The sequence below is a fragment of the Conger conger genome, chromosome 2 (assembly GCF_963514075.1).
Source record: "Conger conger chromosome 2, fConCon1.1, whole genome shotgun sequence".
Lineage (NCBI taxonomy): Eukaryota > Metazoa > Chordata > Actinopteri > Anguilliformes > Congridae > Conger > Conger conger.
The window spans coordinates 72,286,881-72,314,192 of record NC_083761.1 but is presented as its reverse complement, the minus strand read 5'-3'; the positions used below and the strand labels follow the sequence as shown (position 1 = coordinate 72,314,192).

The 27,312-nt window shown below is 39.7% G+C and overlaps 2 protein-coding genes across 2 annotated transcripts; both read left to right on the top strand.

Annotated features, from left to right (window-relative positions):
• The first annotated feature begins 2,648 nt into the window (after positions 1 to 2,648).
• Positions 2,649 to 12,418, top strand: LOC133121755 (E3 SUMO-protein ligase CBX4-like). The gene is made up of 6 exons (XM_061231197.1): positions 2,649 to 2,772; positions 4,103 to 4,349; positions 4,584 to 4,627; positions 5,608 to 5,673; positions 7,483 to 7,549; positions 9,153 to 12,418. Exons 2-6 carry the CDS (start codon positions 4,281 to 4,283, stop codon positions 10,509 to 10,511), a joined length of 1,605 nt encoding a protein of 534 aa, XP_061087181.1. The 5' UTR covers positions 2,649 to 2,772; positions 4,103 to 4,280; the 3' UTR covers positions 10,512 to 12,418.
• An 8,376-nt stretch (positions 12,419 to 20,794) lies between these two features.
• Positions 20,795 to 26,498, top strand: LOC133121954 (chromobox protein homolog 8-like). The gene is made up of 5 exons (XM_061231554.1): positions 20,795 to 20,947; positions 21,071 to 21,114; positions 21,410 to 21,475; positions 21,622 to 21,688; positions 22,731 to 26,498. Exons 1-5 carry the CDS (start codon positions 20,879 to 20,881, stop codon positions 23,544 to 23,546), a joined length of 1,062 nt encoding a protein of 353 aa, XP_061087538.1. The 5' UTR covers positions 20,795 to 20,878; the 3' UTR covers positions 23,547 to 26,498.
• Positions 26,499 to 27,312: the final 814 nt, after the last annotated feature.

Below are 27,312 nucleotides of genomic sequence, written 5' to 3'. Positions count from 1 at the left end.
CATCGTGTCATTATTAAGCTAGTGTACAGCATAATTGAAAAATGTAAAAAGCTACATGAGGTGTCGGCTAGCATACATATAGCGCCGTTTGTTGCTTTCTTTGACCGCCGTGATGGAATGGGCACGGCTGGACAATATGCTTTCCACGAATCCTTTGACTCAAGCTATTCATTAACAGCCGGTGAAAACTGCAACGAGGAGAAAAACTTCCTTGAAAAAAATAAGTATAACTAAGGTTATACTAAGCCGTAGAGGAACGTTGTATAGAAAATTACCATCAGAAGACGTCGTTTTGGATGTTACCATTTTATCGGATAAACTTTAGAACAAATGCTGTAGTCAAAAGCCTAGAGAAATCATTTGACCTTGTGAGGGAAAAAATCCCAAACTGGGGCCCTGTAATCTCAGAAGTTTCACCAACATTTTTAAAATAGCTACATTTTGTAAAACATTATATAAAAAATATCGTAGAACGAATTGGGACATTCTAACAGCTTTTTCATTATTGAGTGTGAGTTTTCTGCCCTCAGAATTGTAGGCCTATTGTCCTATGAGTTATTTCCTTGTTTTGGTCTTGTTTATTTCTTTCAACAAACTAAAAGGCAAAAAAATGATATATTTTTAAAATGTGGTATAACTCAATAGGCATATAACATATATTCTTCTTGTCCACGGAAGATATTGCAAGGTTAATGAGAATAAAATGTTTTACTCTTAAATCACTAGACAGATATCAGAACTACCGCACCTTTTCTAAGAGAAAAACTATGTTTCAGTAGTTTCAGATACATTCCTGTACGAAGCCGCTTATGGCTATACAGTAACGGGAAGTTAAACACCGATGGAACAGGTGGTGTTCATAGCCAGCAAAACCCATACAGCGCCTTCCGTCAGTCACTCCTTGACAGAATCAGAGCTGTAATCCTATTGTACTACTGTACAGGCAAAAAGAAATCCAGCAAAGCAGTCACAGCTAGTATGAACAATGGGTAACTTGTTCTTGGTATTATAAGTAATTCACCTTTTCATGAGATCGAAGCAATTGGATCTAATTAATTGTTTCCCAAGTATAAGCAAATCGATGGTTTAACCGAGACGTAGGGATTATTTATTTGACCTACATCTTTGCAGACATTTCAAACAAATATGTAATGTAAGGGCTTAGCCGTTATATGTATTTTTGATGTCGCTACTTGTATAATTACTGTCGCCTCTACAACATATTATATCGTAAATGTATCTGAACGGAAACTTCCATGTTCACCGCACTGTAATTGTGTCGCCATTATCATCAATGGTTCTGAAAGTAAAACTCCCACGTAAGACGCAAAAAATACTAGCCTATACAGACTAGGTGCGGTTGTTAACAGTCAAGGAAAGAGCAGGGTCTGTCATCCCCTCCCCCACTCCTCAGGGACCCCATTTTGACTGCGGGTAGAGACAGGTAATTATTTTGTGTACCCAAAAAATAAAACTATTTTCCACAACCATAGCGTTAACGCGGTGACAACGGCCCTTCTAATTGCCTTAGCTTTTTTACCTACGTATGAATTGAAGTGGTCTGAGCTGCGCTATAATACTTTTAAACGGCTTAGGTCTATAGACAATGAGGATGAGCTGGACGATATATAAAATCACAGTCATTAATACAGCCTATAGGCAACCGTGGTTATCTGTCGTCAAAGTAGTAAACTCGCCTGGTGTTTTATAGCGCATTCAGTTCACGGGAGTTTATGCCACATAGTATACCCAGAGAATGAAGGCACGTGCAGCGCACTACCGTTTGCACCTGAGCACGTGCAGAAATCCGGGCAGTTATGGAGATTCAAATCTTGTATATGAGACTCATTCTACCCCAATCAGTTAGTTTACATCTAATAAATTGATAGTAACTGCTATTACTAAACAAACGTGGGCTAAAACAATAGCCCATAACTGGTCCATTTTGTGTAGCTACATCTTTGTTTAATAAATGTGCTTTTTAGCTTAGCTCTACTTATCTCTTAGCTGACCAAAACAACAGTAGCTATTGTATTTTGTAATACAGTCACTGTATTCAATGCGATGACGGTTTTGGTGGAGGAAAAAAAACTTAAAGGTCTATGTTGCACTGCGACAGTTTGGCGGATCTCTCCACGCTATAGTTCTTGGCAATGGAAAATGGAAAACCACAAATACTGCACCAGTATTCGTTTCTTAAAGGTGTAGTAGGGCATAGCCGATCGTGTACTTCGTACGCTCAAACGGGAATGTGTTAATTAAATACCTTGTTTGATATTTCATTGCTGTTTTGCGTTTATGACCTTATATGGAAAGAGAGTCGTGCCTGCTTGCAATAGGCTGGAGATTGCCGCCTGCATGAACTGTGTTCTAGTTTAACCCTTCTGGTGCTGTATTTTAGTGAGCAAGTCAAATTCGTGTAGCCTATATTGCTAAGTGAAATTTCGCACCCAGTTCGTGTTTATGCTTGCGTTAAAACATTATAGAGAGACTAAATCCTGAAAGCGGGAAGAAAAAAAAAATATTTAAATGAGAGAAGGCGCCTTGTTATCAACGTAATTATTACACTAATTGAGTGAACCAGCTGCATCTCAGCAAATTGACATTTTAAATACCAGCCCACTCTTGTGTGCGTGTATGCGGGTGTACATGCATACAGCGGGTGTCCTATAGGCTAACATTTCTTTTACAGTTTAATTGCATCATAAAGGTGACAGTTCATAAAAGTTCTGCAATAGCCATAACAAGCCGTATAACGTCTGCAGCTTTCAGGTAGGCTGCCATCATGCCGAATCAAGGGATTCAGATGGTATAAAAAATCTGGGTGAAATGCCACCGGCCAAAAGGCCTAATGATGTGACCCAGATAGATTTGGAAAAAAACGGGCTACTGGTGTGCATTGAAATTATACTAGATTACACACGCACCCATGGGGCAATTTAAAAACGGCGTTGTTTAATGACCATGCCAATTAAAAGTGTAGAAATTGACTTTGGGTCCCACTGTATTGAAATGCCAAGCTCAACAGCCACGTTGAAGATATCTTTTCTGGCTCTTTTTAGACTAACCAATAATTTCGCTAAATAGATTAGACTTCACGCGTCTAACCATATCTACTATAAATAAAACCAATTAAAATATAGCAAATTTTGTCGCGTCAAATATAAACGTAAGAACCAGCCCACATATTGAGAATGAGTAGCCTATCCTGTAGGCGATCTGATTACTGACTTCCCATGAATCTTAGATTATGAAATGCGCAAGGGGCAGTAATTAATGCTGGTTTCTCAGCGCGAATTGTTCAAACTGCTCATCTGTGTTAAATATGATAGCTTCAGAATAGCATATATAACCTCCAATGTTAAAAAGCCTTAGTGTTGAATATAATACATGCACCTTATGTAGGCTAGCCACTTGATTAGTCAATTAGAGGTGGACTGTTGTTGAATTGGTAGGCTATACGCCGGGGCAGAAAAATATTTTTATTAATGTATACTTAGTTAACAAACGAGCCATACTTGACCCTGATTGACAAAATGCAAATCAACTTTAAATCATTCAGAGACATCCAGGTCTGTTGTAGGCTAATTTGGGGGCTAATCAACAGTATACAAAACATATTCAAAGGTTATATTTTTATTGATTATTTGTTGCTAAAATGGCCATTCCAGCCTTAATGATGTCTTCTCTGGTTAGCCTAGGTTGGTGCTAGAATGCATATGAATGATATGAATGAAGATATTTTTAAATGTCATTCTCCCAGCAACACTTGGATTATATATAAATACAGACTCCCCATCAATCTTGGTTAATCTAAAAATGAACTCTACAAAAAAAGTTGTGTATTCATCTTTATTAGTAGGCCTAGGCCTATTTTAAACTTCAGTGGGAAGAAAGTGTGTATCTGCCTTCAATAATGATTACATGATTGCATGTATGTACAATTTATAGGGAAATGTTCTGGTTTTCAGAGCTCCCTCTTGCAGTTAAATCCAGCGCTGCATCCTAAAGCTGTAGGATAAAAACCCATATCCCCTAACCTCCCCCTCTCTTCTTTCTGACGTCACCGCCCTAACTATTTGCATGAACTGTTTTCTGCAAGCCTCTCCTGGAGCGCAGAGCTTACCGCTGCCAATGCCCAACGAGTACCACTGAGGGAGAGGAGAACAGACTGGAGGGAAAAGCATTTTGCTTCGAACGAAAGGAAAATTACCAGCCGGACGCACCGAGTGACAACCTCAACTGCTTCGGTATAGTAAATCCCCAACGCCGCAGCGAGAATGGAGCTGCCCGCCGCAGGAGAACACGTCTTTGCGGTGGAGAGCATCGAAAAGAAGCGGATCAGAAAGGTAGCTAACGTTAGCGAGGTAGCCGACTGAAACTACGGATAATCCCGTCAAGTCGGTAGCAACGATAGATAAGATTGCTAAATAGCTGTGTGCACAGTCATCGTGGAAAAACATCACCCGCATCAACCGCGGTTTTCCTTTAGGTTGCTATCAAGCTAGCCAGCTACGATGGTTCTTTGATATTGTCGAGAGTTATGAACTCTTGTTTTTTATGTTTCTTTTTTCTTTCTGCAGGGTCGAATACAATACCTGGTCAAGTGGAGAGGGTGGTCTCCTAAGTAAGTAGTATTAGACCTAAATGTCAAACTTTATCCACAATGTCAAGCATCGGAATGAAGAAATGTTCATGGTTTAACCGCACAGTTTGTCGAAGCTGACGCTTCAGTGAAGCTTTGTAAAAAAAAAAAAAAAAAAAACTATGAACCTCAAACGCGTGTGTCTGCGCGCGCGCGCGAGTGTGTGTGTGTGTGTGTGTGTGTGTGTGGATCGATGTAGCTACGGATGCCATCACTAATTTATGCGAGGGAAGGGAGAACGTAGCTACAGCCACCTCCTGCCTCTTTTTCCGTTTTGTTGACAGCGTAACTTGCTGCCCCCCCCCCCCCCCCCCCCATAGTAGTGGCGTTCATTGTCTAGCTAAAGATGAGCGGTGTACATACCGTAGCTAGATAACAAGCTGTATTGTGCTTTTACCGAGTGTGAAAATCAAATGCTGCCTTTATTACCGTCTTTAATGCCTCAAGTTCAAATGTAGTATTGCATTTTACCATTGCTTGCTAACATTCGCTATTGCCTAATACATCGGCGCTGTGCATTGCTGCCACTAATGTTTCGTGAATACATTTTAAAATGAATGTGAATGTGTATTATGAATACGGATCTCCATATGCATATGTAGTAGTCTAATAATAACAGTAATAATTTATTGCATTTATATAGCGGTTTTCTTACATTCAAATGATGAGGGGGGAACTCCCATAGCAATATGTCTCTACCGTAATAACATTAGAATATATTCTGCTTATATTATTAATTACATTAATTAATATCAATTTGTATGAATAGCTTACATTGTGTTTACAGAACATAATGTAATCGAAATAGTGATAGGAAATACGAATAATGGAAATAATGTTAATGTGAAATGGGTCTATTTAGAAACTGAAAAAAATATGCCTATATCTTCCACCACTTTTTCCATTTACAGAATCATAAAATGTTAGTTCGAGTACTGACTTTACACTGACCCCCCCAATAGATACAACACGTGGGAGCCAGAAGAAAACATCCTGGACCCGCGACTTCTCGTGGCTTTCCAAAACCGGTAAGATGGCTTCGATTTGACGTTGATCTTATCTGAAAAGGGAGGAGGCTACCATAATGGCCACAGCTCATTTGTGTGTGAGAGCGATTATTCAGATAGCCTAACGCGTTACACTAATTTGGTATTATAAATATTGATTTCAAATAGGCACCACTCACACGATAGCTGCAACCATAGCTAATGCTCAGACTAAATATGGCCACGAAACTGGTTTTTTTTTCTGTATAGCGTTTTGCGGTTAATCGGGTTTTACCTTCCATCGACAGCGCGCTCTGAAATTGGCGGTAGTTTTCTTTCCTTTTTTTTAAACTGTCATCTGGCTCTGTATCATTTCCTGTTCATTGCAGCATGGGGAACTCGCGCGATAGAGGTGCCTGGTCGAAAGGAGTAGGCTTTGAGATCGATATTTAAATTGACATTAAGTGCTCCCTGGCTCCTCATAAAAGGCGTCATGCTATTATAATTTCTCTGGGAGTGTACTAACCGCTACACTTTGTCTATTAGGGAAAGGGTGGAGGTCTGCGAGTACACCTAAGATTGCTGTTGCTCAAATCTGGTCCCGAGGCCTGTACCTTGTTGGTCTCATGTAAACCAATATGTGGTATTGCTAGGCCAGTTTGGAGCAGAAAGTTTGCAGTGGCTCCCTGTGTCATGAAAAGCTTGCCTCCTCTCACCCACTGTGCCGCAAAATGGCTTTCCATTCATTAGTGATGATCGCAGACCGGCCCCTTTATGTGCACCGCAGTACCTCCCTATATTTTAGCCAATGGCGTAGGTCTCTGGCGAATTAGATGGGTGTTAAGCATGACCCTGGAAATATCCACAGCGATCTCTGGGATTAGGATTGAGATAAAAACCATGGCAAAATGTGGAGGATGGTGGTTGTTGGATACCAGGACTGACAATTTCCCAAGCTATAATTATATTTGACCCTTGTGATCTGTGAATTGAATGTAATTGAATTGTATGAAAATTAGTTATGCGTTAAAGCACATTGTTAAATCTTTGTCCTTGAATTCTGTCTTGAGATGAAGAGTAGTTATGATGGAATGTACTGTAATATTCACTATATAATATCATTTCATGGTGCACAATATAGCTAATATTATGTGAATTTCAGCAAATAATGTTTAATTTGTTAAATTATGCAAGAAGTTATAGGCCATGTTATGAATGCTTAATCCTTAGTTTGTGTGTTCAGAGCACTTCTTGATTCTATCTTGCAACTCATTCAGGAAAAGTAAGAATTAATTGATTCTGTTCCCCACAAACATATGGACGTTTGAATTTTTCAACAGTAAATAATTGTATTTTTTTATTTTCATGTGATTTTTTTGACTGTAAGGTTCATGAAACATTACTTAATTGTAATATTGCCTGTTGAACCCATTAGCAGAAGAAGTATTAGAAACTGACATCCCTTTGTGCCTAATGCATCAGTGTATGGAAATGTACGTATGAATAATAGCTCAGAACATTTGTTATACTGACCAGATCCAGATGCATTTTTCATGAATCAGACTTAGGCCAAGACCACAACATAATTAGTAGACTTGGAGGCAAAGTCCAGGGCCAGGATGACTTCTATCCACAAGGCTCTCACGTTGCAGAATATGAATATTCATGAGAAGTCAAATTCTGAGCATTATTTGATCCTGAATGACTGGTAGTTACAAAGAATTAAATTTGAATTGAATTTTGCTGTTGATGCTGATAATAGTGTGAGTCCATGAGTTCTCAATAAAGTTCTCAATTGTTGTTGTGTTATTGTTGTACTCAAAATCTGTTTCTACCTCCTGTTATTTTCAGGGAAAGGCAGGAGCAGTTGTTGGGGTATCGCAAAAGGGGACCCAAACCTAAACACCTTTTACTCCAGGTAACTCATTGCTGTTCTGTTGTTTTCATTCAGTAACAACACAAAATATACACAATAGTCACATTGCCATGGTAACAGTTTTACAGGAGTTAATTCTGGTAATGCCAAGAGGTAGGCAGTAATGAGTTAAATCAGTTCATGGGTGGAAGAAACCCATGGCAGGACACATACTCTCGGACCCGGGACTTTCCACAGCTTTTTTTTTTTTACATTGCATTTGTAGTCCCAGAAGGAAGAAGAGCATCAACCTCCATGTTTTCATTTGGAACGAGGGCCAGTGATCCCACCCCCGTCCAATGTCCTTTTCATCAAGGCAAATGGAGCTCCCTTTCTGAGTGCAGTGTGTGGTGCTCTCCGGAATACCGGAGGTGTGATTAGGTGTCTGTATGTCCCACATGCGGTATAAAATCAATAATGAGGCATGACAGAGCCACTGGCATTCCTGTTAGCTAAGGTCATGCATACAGAAACCCTGGTGCCTCTGAAATGTCAGGCGTAGTGGCCTGGAGGGTGGCCTTGGGTAACAGAAATTGCAGACTGTTATGACTATCTATCTGGCTGGAGCATTTGACGGAAGCCGTCATTGACCAAGATATGAATGGCAAATGCTCCAGGGGAGGATTGCCTCCTGCTTAGTCTAATCAACTGTACGTCGCTCTGGATAAGAGCTTCTGCCAAATGCCATTAGTCTAATACACACACTCATACACACACCAGCGGAGGCACCAAGCAGCTTATAGATTTGCACCAATATAGATTTGCTTGTAAACTTTCGGCTAGCCCAGCCTAGGACTCGGTCATCCTACTGATAAGAACCAAATGGGTGAAATCATGAAGACACTTAAATAGTGTTTTAGAGGCCATTTGTACATATTTCTTTTTGTATGATTGGCCATTAAATTTGATACATGTGTAATGGCTGTTCATTTCCTCTTGTTTCACAACAGTATGACTTCATCTGCGATTTGTCCTGGAAAATGGCCCTACAAAATGCACGTGTGCTGTGGTTACCTTTGAAACTTGCATGCTTAGTATGTGCTTGTTGAAATCACGCATCGGCTCCAATGCATACATCTTACTATGTGTCCGGTGTTGAGGAACCGCAATAATTGCTCCTGAGAGCACCTGCAAATGTATATTCAATTTATGGCTAGCCAAGACATTTCTCACTGGAATTGTGTTCAGAGTCTGGTCTCATGAACAGTGCTTATTAGAAGGGCTTGGCAACAGCCAATGTAAAATGGACCATTCAACAACTTAATGTGCTTTCAGCTGATTCAGGCAATCTGTTTCCTGTAGAGACATAAGAGGTAGCTGCAGTAGTGCAGTGGAAGACACAATGGCAACCACACATTAGCACTAGGGCAACCATGTTTAGCGAGAGAGAATATGAGAAGCTATTGAGTTGTCGGCAGGAATACACCCGTTTATTTTATCCACACGGGGTTGTACTGTGATGAACAGTAGAAACAGGATATCCCACTTCAGCCCTTAAACAACTTTGCTGCGGCAACATTATAGCTAAAGTGCACTGTTCAATCACGGTGCTCTAAAATTGCACTGTGTATTCCAGGCTTAACAGGTGTTTCATTCTCCATTTCAGGTTCCCTCTTTCGCACGGAGATCCAGCATCCTCTCTGGGTTTCAGGAGACGTGCCTGGATGAGGACAGTCAGCCGAAATCTGGTCCGGTACAGCTGCACCGACCCCAGATGCAGCAGTACCAGCTGAACAGCAAGAAACACCACCAGTATCAGCCCAACTACAAGGAGTGCCAGGTGGAGCAGCAGGCAAACGGAAAGAAAAAATACTACTATCAACTCAACAGCAAAAAGCATCACCACTACCAGCCAGACCCCAAGATGTATGACATTCAGTACCAGAGGGCCAAAGGGCTGGAGCCCGCCAATCAGGGATGGAATCTGGCCTCGGCCCTGCAGCAGAAGTGGGTCCGTGACAAAGACTCAGGCTGCTTAAGGAAAGTGAAAGATCTCCCAATTGGGTTGAAAAAGCTGCCAACCCACCTGGGTGCCAGTGAGCCACCTCTCAACCCGAACGCCAAGGAAGCTGTCCTTCCCAACGGGGTTGGCAGCAAGATGAAAATTGTGAAAAACAAAAACAAAAACGGAAGGATTGTGATTGTCATGAGCAAGTACATGGAGAACGGAACGCAGGCAGCAAAGATCAAGAATGGGGACCCCGAGAGGATGGAGAAACCACGGCAACCGAGCCCATTGGGAGGCAACGGTACAGAGGCACTATTGGACAAAAATAAGTTTGTCAAAAGACAGGCCCAGGACAAGGAACCTATGGAAACTGATGTGGATAACTTGGAGGTTCCTGCTTCAGGAGTAAATAACGGTCAGTTGCCTAAGGAAAAAGAGAGAAACTCTCCCGGGATAGAGACCGTGGCCGAACAAAGCCAAGGAGAAGAAGCGTGTCTGGAGGAGCTGTCTGATGATCAGCCCCTGCAGCTGACCACCAAACCCAACCTGACTCCCTTTGAGCCGGGGGTCATGCCCAGGCTGGACCAGAGGGGGAACCAGTTGGCCCTGAATGGGGCCCCTGCCATCAAGCGTCACCTCTCTGCACCCGAAGGGAACCGGAGTGGCTGCAAGAAGTTCCTGAGCTCCAGAAGCATCAGCGCCCCCAGCATGCCCTCCACACCCCAGACCGACGCCGCAGCCCTCAGTCCACACAGCCACCTCGACAATGGGCTGCATTATGATTTTCTGGACTCAAATCCAGAAGAGCCTATTGACCTCAGCTGTGTGAAGTCCAGGGTCAAGATGAACTCGCAGACAAAGCCCACAGATCCAGCAGAGCAGGAAAAGTCACTGGCAGCATCTGAACAAACAGAGGAACCTCATCCCTGTTTTAAGCCATTCCTGGGGAACATTATCATTACGGACGTTACGACCAACTGTCTCACTGTGACATTTAAGGAGTATGTCACCGTTTAACAAGCTTATTTCAGGGGAACAGAATACTACTGACTCGCATGAATTTGTACAAAACATTGAATTCATCACAAATGGTGTGAGGGTTAAGCTTTACACTTGAGCCCGTTGACTACAGTGTCAGATTCTGAGGAGTATCCACATGGTTTTATAAATGAATTTCTATCCACCAGTGTAAAAATATTGAAATGAGACCCTTCATGCAACACACCATAATTGCCTGGGACTGGCTATTGTGTGTCTGGAAGACTAGACTGAACTATGATAGTTGACCAGTTAGGCTTACATATTCCTAATGCTTAATGGTATCTGTTTCTAATCGGTTGCCATGATGCTTGGAGGGAGGTTTGGAGTGTTGCTGATATTACAGCTCAGACTAAATAGCTGACTGGTGTATATACCTTTTCTGTACTTTGGAATTATTGGAATTTTTATATGATTTCCATTTGGCTTTAACAATCTTTTACTTCATAATTAATGTCAAGAATTGAGTCAGATCAAATGCAGTGTAGGTTACGCATATTGTATTGTGTATCATTTGTATCATTTCATCTTCTGTAAATGGGAAGGCAAGATTAGATTCTGATATAAATTGATCAAATGTATAAACCCCATAAATGAAGGTGTTGGGGGAGGGGGAGGGGGAGTTATTGGGGTGTTGATGTGAAGACGAGAGAAATCCCTCAAGGATGATGTCTTAAAGGTTTTGGTGATAGTCCATCTTTACAGTGAAGGACGGTTTGAGGGACCTGCCCTGGTCAGACCCCTTAACTTTCCTGAGTGATTCCTGAGTGGTATTTTACACTAGGGAGAGACAGTTCCTCGGAATGGAAAATTACACATTGTAACTATTATAGGAGTGATGACAAAGCTATACCTGGTTATTCAACAGATATTTTTATTTTAAATGAAAAATTATATAAAGGCATATGTAGGTTGCTTAATATTTTTTAGGCTAACGCAATCTGTGAACTAACGTATTTAATTGAGAACAATAGCTAATGTAAGGAGTCCTGCTAAAATGCAGGTGTGAATTTTCTTTAAGCTGTTTTATCAAAACTGCTTGAATGTAACATGGGGTACTCAATTAGAGCTCAACAGGTTGCCTTTAACTTTAAAATATAAGGCACTTTTAATATTTTATCTTTACACAATATTTGTTTAAGCCTGGAAGTTAAATGTTTGAGGCAAGAACTATCACATTCACTGAAGCTAAGACCAAGGCATTTGTGCTTTGGTTTAATTGCTGACAGGACTTACATCGTTTAAAATGTGGTCAGTTCATTCATCAAAACCCTTGAAAATTGACATGGCATTCATGATATGCAAGGACTTCAATATATATTTTTTAATCTGTTCACATTTAAATAAAATTAAAAAAATTCTGCATTTCATGGTTCAATTTTTTCAATATACATTTCACAATTTAACTCTTATATGTCCTTAAGGCATCCAGTAAACACATGGCAGTACTTGAGTCTGGTGAGAAGAAACGGTTCTTTGGCTTCTCTCCATTGGGGAACCTTTAGTTCTTTATGGAACCCTCTATGGTATGTGCGAACATTATGAATGCTCAGAGATTCTGGGAGATGTCTGACAAAGAACCCTGAAAATAGATAGGGTTCCCTATGGAGACCCAGAGGAACTGTTTGGAACCCTGCTGAGAGTGTTGTTTTGTTTCTGGTCTGCAAGAATCAGACCTTTCCCTGATCCATGTTCTAACATTATTATTTTTGTTGTATGTTCGTTTATTTTGTTGTTGGTATTTGTTTATTTCCCCTTTCAACATTTGGCTGTTCGAAAGCAAGCAGTGTAACTCTTTAAAATGGGAGAAATTAGCACTTTGCTGTTTTGTTAACTGGATGGCTCTAAAGGTATGTTTTGCAATAATAAAAAGATGAGCAACAAAATCGAGTGGGTTTTTATTTTGCGACAGTCACGTTGAGCGCTACAGTCACAATGGAGCAGTCAGCACTGCACATTAACCGCCACCCTTCCCCCTCACTAGTGCAGGCAGATGATCTGTGTTCCTGCCTCACTCCATCTTGTAGAAACCGCATGACTCACTTTCACATTCAACACCGGCACAAGATTATGAACAGCTGCAGAACTAATTCACTTCCTATTATTTATGGATAGTCAGCGGCTTAAAAAGTTCACAGGAAGGGTCACTCACAGCCTACCCTTGCACTGATGAACATGTAAGCCCATAGTTTAATTTCCCAAATGCAATTTTTTATGTTTATCTGTGTGCATGATAACTTAAGATCATATAATTGAAGCATCACATATCTAAAGCCCGTGCGTAATAATGGGCGTGGAAATGTTAATCTCCGTTCAGTCGTTGTGTGTGAAGTTAATACGTCCCACAGGTCCACTTTCCTGCCGATTCATTTTAAAGCAGAAAGCATTCACTGATTTTATAAATAGTCATCTGTTTGGAGACATTTCTTAAATCTCGTAATATTTAAAAGCTCTATGGTTTCATCATTCCTGGAGTTAAGGCCTATTTGTGTGAATGCACATATTCCTCGTAAATTAAGCAACGGTAGCAAACATTCTTAGTAAGGTCTTACTATATAGTTATTTAGTCATTTCTTATGACAGTTTCAATACATTCTTTAAGTAGACTAGATAAATAGGTGACATCGCTTGTGTGCGAATGAACTTTTTAGACTAATCACTTTTTTCTTGTACGCATTCAATAATTATTATTTCAAAAATAACATTCAGCTTTAAAATACCATATGTCGGCCTAAAACCCTTATCCTCGTGAAATAATGTATTAATTAACCTATTTAGTTGTAGACACTCTTCTAGGCCTATAGTACGCTACTGCGGTGTATTAGACTGGCTATTGTTTGTTCGTTTTTCTCCATGTCTTCAGAGTAGATATTGGCCTATAGATATGAATCAAACTTACACATCTGTGATGCACACAGAACATGTATTGACAATTGCTCTTGCAAAACAATAACCCGGCCTGGCCGCACGAATTGCTGAAAGAGAGTAGGCTAACACGTTCAAGCTCATACGTGATAGTTGTAGTGGGCTTGTCAGCTCACAAAAATCTAATATGGAGTGGGTTAAATAAAATGTAAGCCATGCTACACTTCTAATTGCAAGAATTAGCCGACAGTGGAACACATTTCACACGCAGCAGATTTTAACATTGGCCTAGCACTTGGGCTACATCACTAATGTTAGTGTCAATATCGGCAAATTCAGGCGCTATCACTGCATATCGGCATCTATTTCAGTCAATTCTCCTTTTAGACGTTTTAATCCTGTCTGTGCCTGTGTGTATCTATCCTATTGTCATGTTGAATAATTTGTCTAATTATAAAGCTTTATTTTAGGCTACTAAATGAAGCTGTCACCCGAGCACAGATTATCCTTGATTCAAAAGAAGTTTGAACATTTTGATTTCATAATAGCTTGAAACCTCTTCATTTCCATGGAATGTGTTAACTTGGTGAGGATATGGCACAGGCGATGAGTCAACAAAGTGTTTGAATTAATTGAAAATATTTTAGCCCATATTTACGCGCATGAAAATATCTAGGCTATAGCCCATATTTATGCGCATTTCATTTTCCTTTAATTATTAATTTTGCACGTGTCATGCATTTATTTATTTATTTATGAGAGACAGATTTGACAACAATTGTATAGGCAAAGCTACAGGGAGCATACCATAAAGTATGTTCTAGTAAAATGTGTAACCCCCTGTCGTTGTTCCCATCCACACAGCGTTTGTAAAATTTGTCTCGGCAAAATCAAACATGTAACACTTTATAGCCTAATTTGTTGACTAACATGGCGGACTTTTGGTAAGAGTAGTCGAAGTAAAGTTGTTATTAGCCTATACCGAGGCTGTCTGTTGATGAGTTTGATCAAAGTGCAATGCAGAAACAGGGAGCCACCTACCCCGTTTCATTACACCTAACAACCGCAAACCTCTATCTGCATCGACCATTTCCTATTTCGCAGAGCCTGTGAGGCTGCTTTCGATACTATGTTTTCTGCAAGAGGACGAAAGAAAATGGCTGTCTCTTTCACAGTCGGCAGACTACTCTGTTTTGCGACCGTAGTTAAAATATTGATAATCTACTGCACACAGAGGACCTAATTTAACACCTGTCAATGTTAGCCTATAGCACTTGCTGAACCATGCTGAAAGAGGCAAACGCGCTGCCTCGTCTTTCGTAATGTAGGCTAGTGGCAGAAGAAAGTCAGGCGACTATAAAATTGTCAGTTGCGTTTAATGCATAACAGTATGGTTTAAAATGTATGAGACACCCATGCAAGCTGTAATTCTCTTATAGGCCTGCCTACGATACAAACATGACCTGAATGTTAATATGTTCCTTAACCTAAAATGTAGGCTAGCCTATTGCTAATACAACAGCTTAATGGGCTATTTAATATATAAATCCCTTTATTTGAATGTTGGCTACCGCCAAAACAACAAAACGAAGAAATCATGGGTTATTCCATGATAGTTTTTTAATCACTATTAGGCACATTATTACTTTTTTGCGCGGTTTCTGTAAAGCCTTGGTCTCAAATTCCAATAAGGAATGTTTTACCTGAACTGTAGACTATTCTTCACTTCAGTTAACCTACACAATGGCACAATGACAAAGTATCTTAGCTCTTTTATAGCTAATGATTACCTTGCGATTTTAGACTATAGGCAGTATCTTATATTAAATCAGGGCACTGAAATGCGGCCATTCCGTCAAATCGCATCAGATTTTCTCATTTTACAATCCGTGTTGCCTATTCCTCAAGCGTAGCACATGGCCTATTGATTCGTGAAGATTGAGCTGCAACAAACAATGCAGGCAAGATTATTTATTAATTATTTTCCTTAGACCCTGAACCCTAGACTCTACCGGGGGTAGGCTGTGTGTAGCTCATTAATGAGGAAATCCGACTGTGTATTAATTACAGGCAAGGAAGACTGCAATTATTAAAATAATCAGATTAGGCAATCCATGTGTATAGCCAAATGCCGTAAAACACACACTAAATCGCAGGGCATGCTGCCGATAAATGAAAGAATCCAATAAAACGCTGCGCAGTAGGATGAGGGAATTGCGATAAAGCATAGCATATGTGTAGCATAGCCTATATATAGACATTCTGACATTTTAACGTTCTTGCATAAAGAGCATCGCCTATAGGGCCCTTTTTACGTGTTACCTATTTCCCAGGCTGTAATGTTGCCTTATGTCATTGTATTTACTTAATATAAATTATACGACGACATGGGCTAATAGGCTAGGCTATACTTTGCTGTTTTATTTTTTTATTCGGCATAAAGACAACATCACATCTTGTCTTTAGAGCCTACAGTCTATAGTCGTCGTGATTCAAGCACCCAAGAAGGTGATTTTGAGGTTTGAGGCAATGCCTATGGCGATGCGCAATAATAAACTGATATAAATAGCCGATACCAGCACAAAATTAAATAAACAAACAGTGAATGGTAGGCTATTGCAGATAGCCTATGTCGAATTAGCTGAATGCACCATTTACAAAAGCCTGCAGTAGGTGTTTTGTTTCGAATGTGTGTGGCTTCCTTCTTTGCAGTGGATATTGTGCTTTGCACATTCTGCAGTTTTTTACTCGCGAACGCTGGGTGAAGGCGGTTGCCCAGATACGAGCGAACCAATAATCGTTTAACAGGTCGACTGTGCGCCCATATACGGCTGTAACCATTGCTGCACTGCAGACGCGCCGAGACCAATCACTTACACCACCATAAATGGAGTCCCGCAGCCTACTTTCCTGCCTGGATCGGATGCACAATACGCAGCTAGTTATGAAGGCTTAAGTCAGGCTATGGCATGTCAAATCTTTGCATTTCCGAAATGATCATTCATGCAGAACAGATTAGACTGAATGCAATTTCCTCGTAGCCTACGCATTGAGTTATATTGTAAAATGTAGGCTATATTTAGGAGATGTGCATTTCCCTTTGTCTCTGTTTGCTGTGGGATTTACAGTATACCCCATTGTTTGTGCTGAAAATGTGGGCATGACAACGTGAATGGTCAAAATTCAATTCCGATTAGCATCTTTACTCCCGAACCGACGCACCGCGCGCACAAGACAATTCTTTTGTCTCTCTCTCTCTCTCTCTCTCTCTCTCTCTCTCTCTCTCTCTCTCTCTCTCTCTCTCTCTCTCTCTCTTCCACACACACGTACACACAAACACAGAGACATATAGCCTACAACCCCCACCTTTATAAACCATTTGATTTGATATAATTTTCTGATCTGGTGTATCGCCGCTAAACATTTCTATGATTATTTGGATAGCCATATTGTCATCACATTGGCATAATAGGCTAAATAATAAATATTTTAAATATGCATGGAACTGTATGAGTGATCGTTATTACACTCGTTTCATATGATCCCCTACATTTTCTTTATTTGGGCGAGATTTTACAACATAAAAAGTAGCCCACCACTTACGAATTCAAGGCATGTCTCAATCAATCGTATCCCCACCCCCACCTCGTCCGAATTTGGCTCCTATTCTCTCCCAGAACGTATTTACTGTATTAGTGTTGAAGGCAATGCATCTTCATGTTAGCATAATTGATTTCCTTTTTTACAAAGATGACAAAGCGAGGCGCACCCTATATTCCATTCTCCGTTTGAGATCTTCAAGTCTCACGCGCCTTCTGCGACAGGAAAATCACCTTTCGTTTGTTTCTCTTTGAATTGTAGACTTTGTACAATTTCTTAAACAGCCCATATTAATAATTATTTTAAATGTTGTATTCCTTATTTAAAGTCGTGAAGAAACGACGTCACTATTCTGTACTGAATTTGACACGACTTTGATATGCCGCCACCTATGAAGCTATTCTGTTTTCTTAAGACGGCAATTGCAAGATAATAAGTCTGGGGCAAGGCTAAACACGTATTTTAAGTGACCAAAATCATAATAGACTATAGGCTACTAAATAATATGGGCGAGGCTATTATAATAACCTGTAGCATAGAAAAACATCGTATGTCCAATAACAATAACTTTTTGGTAGGCCTATAGGTTAGCCTATGTATCTACATGAATGTATTAGCCTAGCTATATGGAAAGGAACTGAGAAGTATGATCAGTCTACCTCGTCAGAATCTGTTTGTATTTTTCCATGGCAACCCAAACAAATATTGTGGATATTTCGTTCAATTAAAACATTCACAGGCGGTTCCCCTTGAACGTCGGCTCACAATGAATTATGGAAATCACAATGACTCATCAATTCGGTTGCCAACAGGTCCAATATAATACCGAAACAGACATTTTTAGTCGTTGTAGCTAAATCGTTTTGAAGGCTACCAATTTAGGCTATATTATTTATGACCCTATGCAACCCAGTCACAAAAATATTATAGCCTACCTATAATTTTTCGCTTTACGCTTTGCTAAACCACCAGCCCAGCCAAATAAATTATGTTGTATGGTTAATTTTGCTGTTAAAATACATATGTCAATTTTCTTTATCGGTTACACTACATCGTGGTTACGTGTAAGTTCATGAACATGCTGATTCTTCCTTTCTTTCTTTTGAATTTTTTATAATTTACAGTGAGTACCAATTGCCGAATTAATAACACAAGGTGCCTATAAAACATAGTCTATGACAACAGAAATGTATAGGCTTGTGCTAATGGAGAGTTTTTCATTAACAACCAAAAAGAACTTTCCAAATTGCAACGTTCTCCAAAAAGCGTGTATTTAAAGGCACCCGAGTATTCAATGCTTCGTTCGAATGTTGTCTAAACTCCTTGTATATTATTTAGATGTTTAACATCTAAATAGCATACCTAGAATTGTACACTAATCGTATGAGCTTGGTTAGGAGATAATTAAAAAGAACAATACAAATAACAGTCGGAAAATGAATTGCACAAACCAATTGCACAAACCATTACAGAATGTTACGTGATTCCGTTCCTGTCCTGCTGTGGAATCAATCTTTGTGACCAAGGTTATTATTATTATTATAATTATAATTATTATTATAATTATTATTATTATTATTATTATTATATTTTTATTATTATTATCGATACAACTGTTGTATTGTAACTCGTTATTGTGATTTCATTAATGGCCTCAATTTTCATATAATAAGAATTAATATAAGGATAATTAATATTCAACTGGTATTGTGTTTATATTTATTAGACAACCAAATTTGTACTTCATTGTTATTAATAATAATAATAATAATAATAATAATAATAATAATAATAATAATAATAATAATAAATACATAAATAAAGAAGAAGAAAACTTATAAGAGGAAGAATAGGCTAATAATAATAACAATCATAATCATAACAGTAATAGCCTAATAATAATAATCATAAAAATACTACTACTACTACTACTATGACTAATAATAATAATAATGATAATAATAATAATAATAATAGGCCTCAAATCTATCACTTGCCTTTTAATTTGTTGTGTACAATTCGAAAGCCAGTAATTGCAGACTATTCTGCATAGCCTGGGGGGCGGGGGGGCTAGCAATGTTTAATTGGCTTTAAGTTGTCTATGGGCAATCGAAGATCGAAGATGTTCAAATTTATTGCCCTTTTTTTCCCTCGAGTGTGAGTAATGCCTAAATGGAAATAGCTTTGAAATGAACATAAAATTTGAATGATTGAAGGGATTACCTAATTAAGGGGGTGCAAGCTACACTCTCAGGAATAAAGGCAGAGTGGAGGTACATTTTTGTTCTTTAGGGAACACATTTCCCAAATGTACCCTGAAATGTACAGTATTGTTTTCGGGGTAGAAAAACATTTTTGGGGCTATTTTCTTTTGGGAATTTAGTGTAGAGTTTCCGTTAGGCTAACTAAATAGCTGGAGATGGAGACCGTCACTTCAGTTAAATAGCGCCTTCTTTTCGTGACTATGGACACTAATAGCCAAACTGCAGATAACAAAATTCCGATTTGATTTGTTGGATTTTCCTACATTTGCTTGATTAATTTGTGTTTAATGTGGGCTCATTCAAAACGAGCTAACTCTAAAAAATAACGTATGTGTTTGTTTAACTACGATTTTGCTTTCAGTGGGAATTGGGAAGCCTACAGTTACCCTTTATCCCGTTGACATGTAAAAACACAAATGTGAGTTGCGTTCTTAACTGAACATTGTAATGTTGCTATTGCTTCTGGCAATGGAAAGCAAATGAGTTCTATGCAATCTTGACCAGACTTGGAATTTTGAAGAAAAAAATAAATAAATAAAAAAAATATATATATAAACATTTATTTTAAAGATTAAAAATCCTTCCAAAAACATACTCTTCAGGTTAATGGATCCACTATGGTTTCAGTTTCCTACCTGATGACCTGGCTACAAGCTAGCTCCAAAGGCGCAACTGATACCCTACAGTGCTTAGAGCGAGATATAGTTTTCTTGATAAATGAGCAATTCGTGTATAATAAACATTAGCCTAAATTGACATAGCTACTATATATTTTTTTATTTTGTTGTTTTTTAAGAATGCGTAATTTGCAAGATGGCATCATATTAAAACATTGTCATTTAAATTTAGCCAGCATCTTATTTGTCCGTTAAACTAGACGAAACTGATGACTTCCATGGGTACGTAACGTAGGCTACATTATGCTCTACAATCTAACCTACTTAAAAAAACACTGCCACTGATAGGTAACGAGCATTTAAAAAGAAAGGAAAGACATTTGGGTGTATCAAATAAGAAAAATCGCGTTTAGTGTTATTTTTGTTGGAGTATTTGGGAGTGTTGCTCAAAGAACTTTTTTAAATGTATCAGTAAATTAAGTCACAGGACTGTAGATCGTAACACAATAAAGCCACAACATCATTCTGCATTGCTCATGTAACGTTAGACTGTTTCTTTCTGGTCGCCGAGTTCCGAAAGAAGCCGTTGGCCTGGATTGAAGTTTGATACCCGTGTGTCCCGTGAACTGGGGTTGCTCCATGAACGCGCTTGGGATGATAATTGGACATAATTGGATAATTGGAATTGGAAATGCACGACGCAGCGCAAAATTATTTAAAGAATTCTCTCTGATCACGACTTCGGCCACTTTAACCACATACTTTTAGCATTGGTGTAACTTCCTCTTAACAAAAAGCCCCTCCTCTCAATTTAGAAACCCATACACGTAGCAACAGTTGAACCAATCGAGTTCTTTGAAATGGTTCCACCGACAGCGGTGCCTGGCAACACATTAGAAACGTGATGACGTCTTTGCTAGGTTATGAGTATTATGGGCTGCCTGGAATTCACCAGCTAGCCAGTGGAGAGAAAAATATCTAACGGTAGATAGAAGTAAACATGGAGCTGTCGGCTGTCGGGGAGAGGGTGTTCGCTGCTGAATCCATCATCAAACGCCGGATAAGAAGAGTATGTGAAAACCTCAACGAACTTTACTTGTTCTCACAAATGCATACATTTTACATGTGAACACCAGATCGCTGCTGCCTCGCTAACGAAGTGTTTTCTTTCTATTCCTGATTGCTCTCACAGGGTCGATTGGAATACCTTGTGAAATGGAAGGGCTGGTCTCCGAAGTGAGTACGCTTAGATAACCATTCAAACATCGCTAGCAGATGGAAGGCTAGCATGCTACGTTTGCTACAGTTAGCTGATGTATGTTCAGCAGACATGCTTGCTTGCTAGCTAGCTATCTGGTTTGTGTTTAGCGAGCTTGATGGCACGCTTGCTCGCAGTGAATGTTAAACGTTAACTGACTGCGCTTACAGTGAATTCACTCTTGGTGTGTGATGTAGCTAACTATCATATTATTATTAATCGCTAGCTGAGTATTTCGTTAACGTTAGCTAACAATACAGTACTCCTTTGTAGATACAGCACATGGGAACCGGAGGAAAATATATTGGACTCCCGCCTCTTCGTTGCTTTCGAAGAGAGGTAAGCAGCCAGCAGAAGGCCTGTGTAAGCAAGCTAACGACGTCTAGCCAGCCAGCTAGCTAGCTAGCTGTGCCCCAATACAGGCGTGCATTTTACTTCGCCCTGCAGCCTTGCATGTGTAAAATGGATATCGTGTGTTATTGCAGAGAACGTGAGAGGGAGCTCTTTGGACCAAAAAAGAGGGGACCTAAACCGAAGACATTTCTTCTGAGGGTGGGTATCGAACTTAGCTAGTAATCGTGTATCAAGCTTACTGATGATGGAGTAATCGACGAAATCAGTTTTCCCGTGTCGGTCAACGTGTCAGGCATGTGTCATATAAACAAACCTCCGTCTGTCTCCACCCACTTTGACTTATGGGGCTGTTCAGTCTATCCGCATCGGGTTCACTGTCATTTATTACAGTGCATTTTAAGGCTTTTATTTTATTTTTGGAACACACTTGGATTTGATTTCTCTTGGTCGTATGCATTCACTTAATCACTGCCGTTCTTATATTGGAATGTTGTCTGAAATCTATTAACATAATTGCAATACTTTTTAAAATATAACTATACCTAGTTGCCTTTAAATCCTTTCACACAATGTGGTGGGCATGGTGGCATTGTGCTTTTGGCTCACGTTTGCCAAAATAAGTGTACTTACAGCAAAGACAAGTTAAGTAGTCCCAAGTTAAATTTCGAATAATGAAAAACAAAAAAAACAAAAAAAATCTTTCAGGGAGAGATTAATAAGCATCTTTTTCTTTTCTTATTTGTATATATCTAAACCTATGAACAAAGACATTTTCATCATTTATTTGGACCCCTTTTGGCCACCTTACCGCAACGGTTATGTAGGAGATGCACTCAAAATACACGAGTGCGCATTATCTGTGCCAGATTTAGATGGTGGATGTCTTCCTGCAATATTTTGAAGACGTTTTGACGATGAGAATGTGATGGCAGGGAACTTAATTAAACGTTTCAGCGTACACAAGTAAACTGAAATAATAATACTCAGTGAAAATGGTTTCAGTGTGGACACTCTGTTTACCAAATGTTTTGTGATCGATTCTTGCTTGACCTTTAAGAGACACAGCTACTATAGAATATAGTGGCAGATATTGGTTGGCATTATTACGCGTTCTATGCTGTTATGGTCGGTTCTTCCCTAAAATAGGTGTATGGCTTGCATCTGTCCATGCTGACCTCTTTGGTGTACCAATTGTGATCAGTTTTATTGTGACAGTGTTTCTTCGCTGCTGCTTTCATAGGCTCAAGCTAAAGCTAAGGCCAAAACTTACGAATTCCGGAGCGAAGCGACAAGGGGAATTCGGGTTTCGTTTCCCAACCCGGAGCCTGTCATTACCCCCAGAGCCCGGGAGGGGCTACGGGCCGTGGTGCCCACCATCTTCCCCCCCAGCACTGTCAACCGGGGGGAGAGCGTACGGATCCGCCCCGCGGACCCCGTGCGGGAGCATCGGCCCTCCGGGGGGCCCAAGAAGAGAGGCCCCAAACCAAAGCTGCGCTTCAAAGACGCTCTGAATAGCGGCCCGGTCCCGGAGCCCGCCAAGCGCCGGTCTGAAGAGCAGATGACGTACGGGCCGGTCAAGCTGGGCAAGCACGCCCCCCCCGAGGGGGAGAAGGCCGGCTCTGAGATGAGGGTGATTAAACTGGCGCGGAGGCACCAGGAGGATCCCGGCTACGGCCAGAAGCAGACGAGGGCCGTGCCCGGCGGAAGCATTCACCACTACAGTCTCGACAGGAACATGTACATGCACAGAGCTGGACTGGACATGCAGAACGCCAGGACTAAGGAGTGCCCGGCTGCCATGTCCCCTCCGCAGCCCCGGCTAAAGCACTTGTCGAAAAATAGCGTTTACCGACCTGAGAGTCCTCCGAGGGACAAGCCCTCTCTTGTTGCCAAAATCCCAGTCTCCAGGATTCTTGGGGAGCCCGATGAAGATTCCTGGAGCCCTTGTCTGAGCAACGTGGAGAAAGTGGTGGTGACGGACGTGACCACAAACTTTTTAACAGTGACCATCAAAGAGAGCAGCACAGACCAAGGCTTCTTCAAAGACAAAAGATGATTCTTTTGATTTTCTTTCATGATTTCGTTTTTAAGAATTATTTTTGTTGGGGAGGAAAAAAATCAAAACAAAAACATCATTTAACATTTCAAATGTTTCTATGTGTATAACTGTACAGGAAAAAAAAAAGATATATAAATTTGTGTGTATGTAAATGTTAGACGTGTATTTAATGTAAAGACCAAATTAAATGAAGTCCTTAGACTGTGTATATATTATATACATATATACAGGCATATATCTTTTGTGAAGGATTGCATGTGAAACATGTTGGCTTTATGCGAATTTGTATGTGCACACAAATGCCGATATTGTATCATGATTGCTGTTTAGAATCGGGAGTATAATTTGTTCAAGCAAGATTGCGGCATATGACGGAAATATCCTTGATTTAACCAATTGAGATTGCAGATCAAAAAAAACAAAAAAAAGACCGTTAATTTTTGTATTATGCAATGTATGATGTATTATGCGATTCATTTGTATAGCTAATAAGGAAAACACTGGATTATGAAACGTGTGTTAATTATAAAGTGGCCAAGGATTCCTGTTTGGATTAAATGTGGGCAAACATCTTTAAGATGTTTCATCCTTGATCTGCATATTCATCCGTTCTATGTGATGGCATATTTGAGCTCTCAGTGTTGCCTATACGAGTCAAACGAGGCAAAAAAGTGTGTATTGCTAAAACTTAGTATGCTTATACTCAAAGAGGGGATCTCCTCGTTTTAACTATTAGAAGGTTTTGTCATTCAACTATATTAGGTTACAGCTACCAGAGTTATATATTTTAAGAGGTCATATACATATCATGAAACACTTGTCTTTAGGTGAAAGATTAGAGGCACCTGTTTTTTATTCTTGTCGCTTGATGAAATGTGCATTGGTGGTTCCGAACCCTTTAAATGCTTAAAATGGGCCTATGTATAACTACTAGCAGTGCGGATGTTAACCCGCAACTGACGTAAACGGCTGTAATTTTGCTTATGAGCCACGTTGTAGTAAATATTTCTGCAAATGTACTGTGAATTTAATTGTAGTGTTTTGTTTAACATGCTCTAAAGGTCTACTAATCAAACCGACCATTTTCTGAGATCATGCATGGATTTATACGCACTGCTTTTATATTTTTTTAAACGCATATGTTGACTGGGGCATTTTGATTCCTTTGTAGAGCGTCAGTCTCTCTGTCGGTGCGTTTAATTTCGCTATGGAAAAGTGCGTTGTTGAAGAATTCGTTTAAGGACATTTTTATTACCGCTTCAATGATTCTTCAGGCTTTGAATAAAAAGTGGCATGGAATCAAGAAATGTTTAAATATTAAAATGGCCCCGAATATTTCTGTTCGTTTTATTATGTCTATGTTTTTCCCCCTCCACATTTTTAGAACATTCTAATGGTTTCAAACGTAATTAAATTAAAGCTCACCTTGTAATAGTGTGGGCTCAATATACTTTTATATTATTAGCAAGCCCTCGTTTTCTTTGGACAGTTGTTGGTAGGGAAGCATCTCATGTTAATGCGCTTTGGTAATCCCTTCGCCTGCGGTAGACATAAATAATGTGTAGATTATGGCACGAGTCGAATATGGGTTAAATTTTATCGTCATTTCACTGGCTATATGTATAAACACACGACTGAATTCGTAGAAAGGCATGGTCGCTATAGCTGCATACACAAATATCTTGCTTTTTGATAGACAGATGGCGTGGAAAGGAAACAAAAAATTGGTAGGTAATAAACTATTAGCTACTGCTTTATATTATGTAAAGCAGACGTTGAATCCCGTCCAATCTACATTTTCCCCTAACCTTGGCTTCTACTTCAATGCATTATTATTATTATTATTATTATTATTATTTTATTAATTTTCCACAAACGTTTGGCGATTTCAGCTGCCATATGGCTAATTCATTCGCCAAACTGTTGAATAAAAGTGCATGGATCTTGTACTTGGTCGCGTCCGAAGAAACGCCGTTTCGCCCGAAATTCAGTCCAATTCTTGCAGCAACTGACTGACGTGGCTAGGCTCTCTTCCAATCAGAATGGGGTCTTCATTTAATGGTATATTATGTGGACCTAGTCATTACTGCGGTTACGACTATTTGGTCACGGGCATTATGCGTTATTAACAATTTCTTGAGAGGTCGAATGTGACAGGCCATTAAGAATAATAACGTTGAACACGTGTACAATTAGCCTACAATAGGGGTAACAATGAGATAGCATTGGTGTAGTTTTCTATTTTTGGCTGTGACAGTACGTCGTATAAACGTGGAACAAATTTGATAGTAGCCTACCAATATGCTATTTGATTTCGTTTAAATGGATCGACTGGACAAATTGTCGAACAAGTGGAATAAGGGTGGTTGGTGGTGTTATGCGCAAGTAGGGCTATATGTTTTTATTAGATACATTATGCGATGAGTATTTCTAGAGACTGGTCAGGTTCACGATGAGTTATGTCCATTAAGTTTGAGCCTTTATACATAATATGGTACTTGTCTAACCTATCTTCACTGCGACTGTGCCTAATTTTACTAGCATATATAGCATATATAATAGGTTTTAAATATTAGATTTAGCTATTTCCCAATAAAGCAATCAAATCTGTTGACATAGATAGCATCGTAACGTTTTCAAGTTGAAGATAGTGGGAAATGTGTTGGATGGCTACAGGGCAGGGCAGACTTTCAATGACAGCAATATTATCATGCAGGACGGCGCACAATAGCTTACATAGTTTTGTGGCTGACTGACATGACAACGTTTAATTAATTATAACAACAAAAACGCAGTCAAATGAAAAGCAGATGAAAAGGACACTAATCCTACGATGAGGCATTGTGTTGCACACAGAAATGTCAAAATCTCGTGAATCTAAACACTATTCTCCTGATAAGCAAACGGCGATTTGTTGTCTAGCCTATTAAAGTTAACTTCATTACTCGTCATGCTGTGGTATCTTTTTTTTGTTGTCTTCTGGGCTATGAATGTTTGTTGGGATCTCCATGGTCTCCCCTGGGAAATGGAGACAATCAATAGCTGTCTCATTATGTATTCTCCTCGGGTGGAACGGCGTAATGCGCCAGAAAAAGTTCTAGTTCTAGATCTCAGTAAATAAGTTTACAACTGATAATTATTTATTCCGGCTATTCGCAAGTAGGCCCACTGCCGTGGTTTACAACGAGACGACTCTTTGACCTCTTATTTCCTTAAAAATGTCTAGAAATCTAATTGAAACGAATATACCATGCCTCCAAAGGCCTATCTAATGGCACATAATTGTGCATCAACCAGCGGCGGGTTTCTTGGAGCGGCGGGTTTCTTGGGTTTCTGAGTTTTCATTGTTTATGTTGATTTGAAGGTCAATTTCTTTGGATACCTTCATTCAGAGATGCTGTTCACTTTTTTGTGGACTTTGAACCTCGTCCTCACCTGTAATAGGGTACCACCCAAACCCCACACATCCACCGTTTCAAAATGACAGTTTCTGCTGCAATGGATGCAGGTGTTCGGTTGCCGTCGGATTTTATCCGCAGGGAAAACAATAACGCTGTCAATATACGCAAATATTGCAGAGGAGATAATAGGAATCACTTGCCTTTTGTGATCGCGGTAAATGTTTGCCTTATGGCATTTTCAGATGCTTACAGAGCGGGACTCGAACTATGTACTTTCGGTAATCCTTTTCCTCGATCGAAAAGGCGCTTTGATAGGCAAGACGCAGGGATGGGGCGCGTGGCATTGCGTCAGCAAACAATGA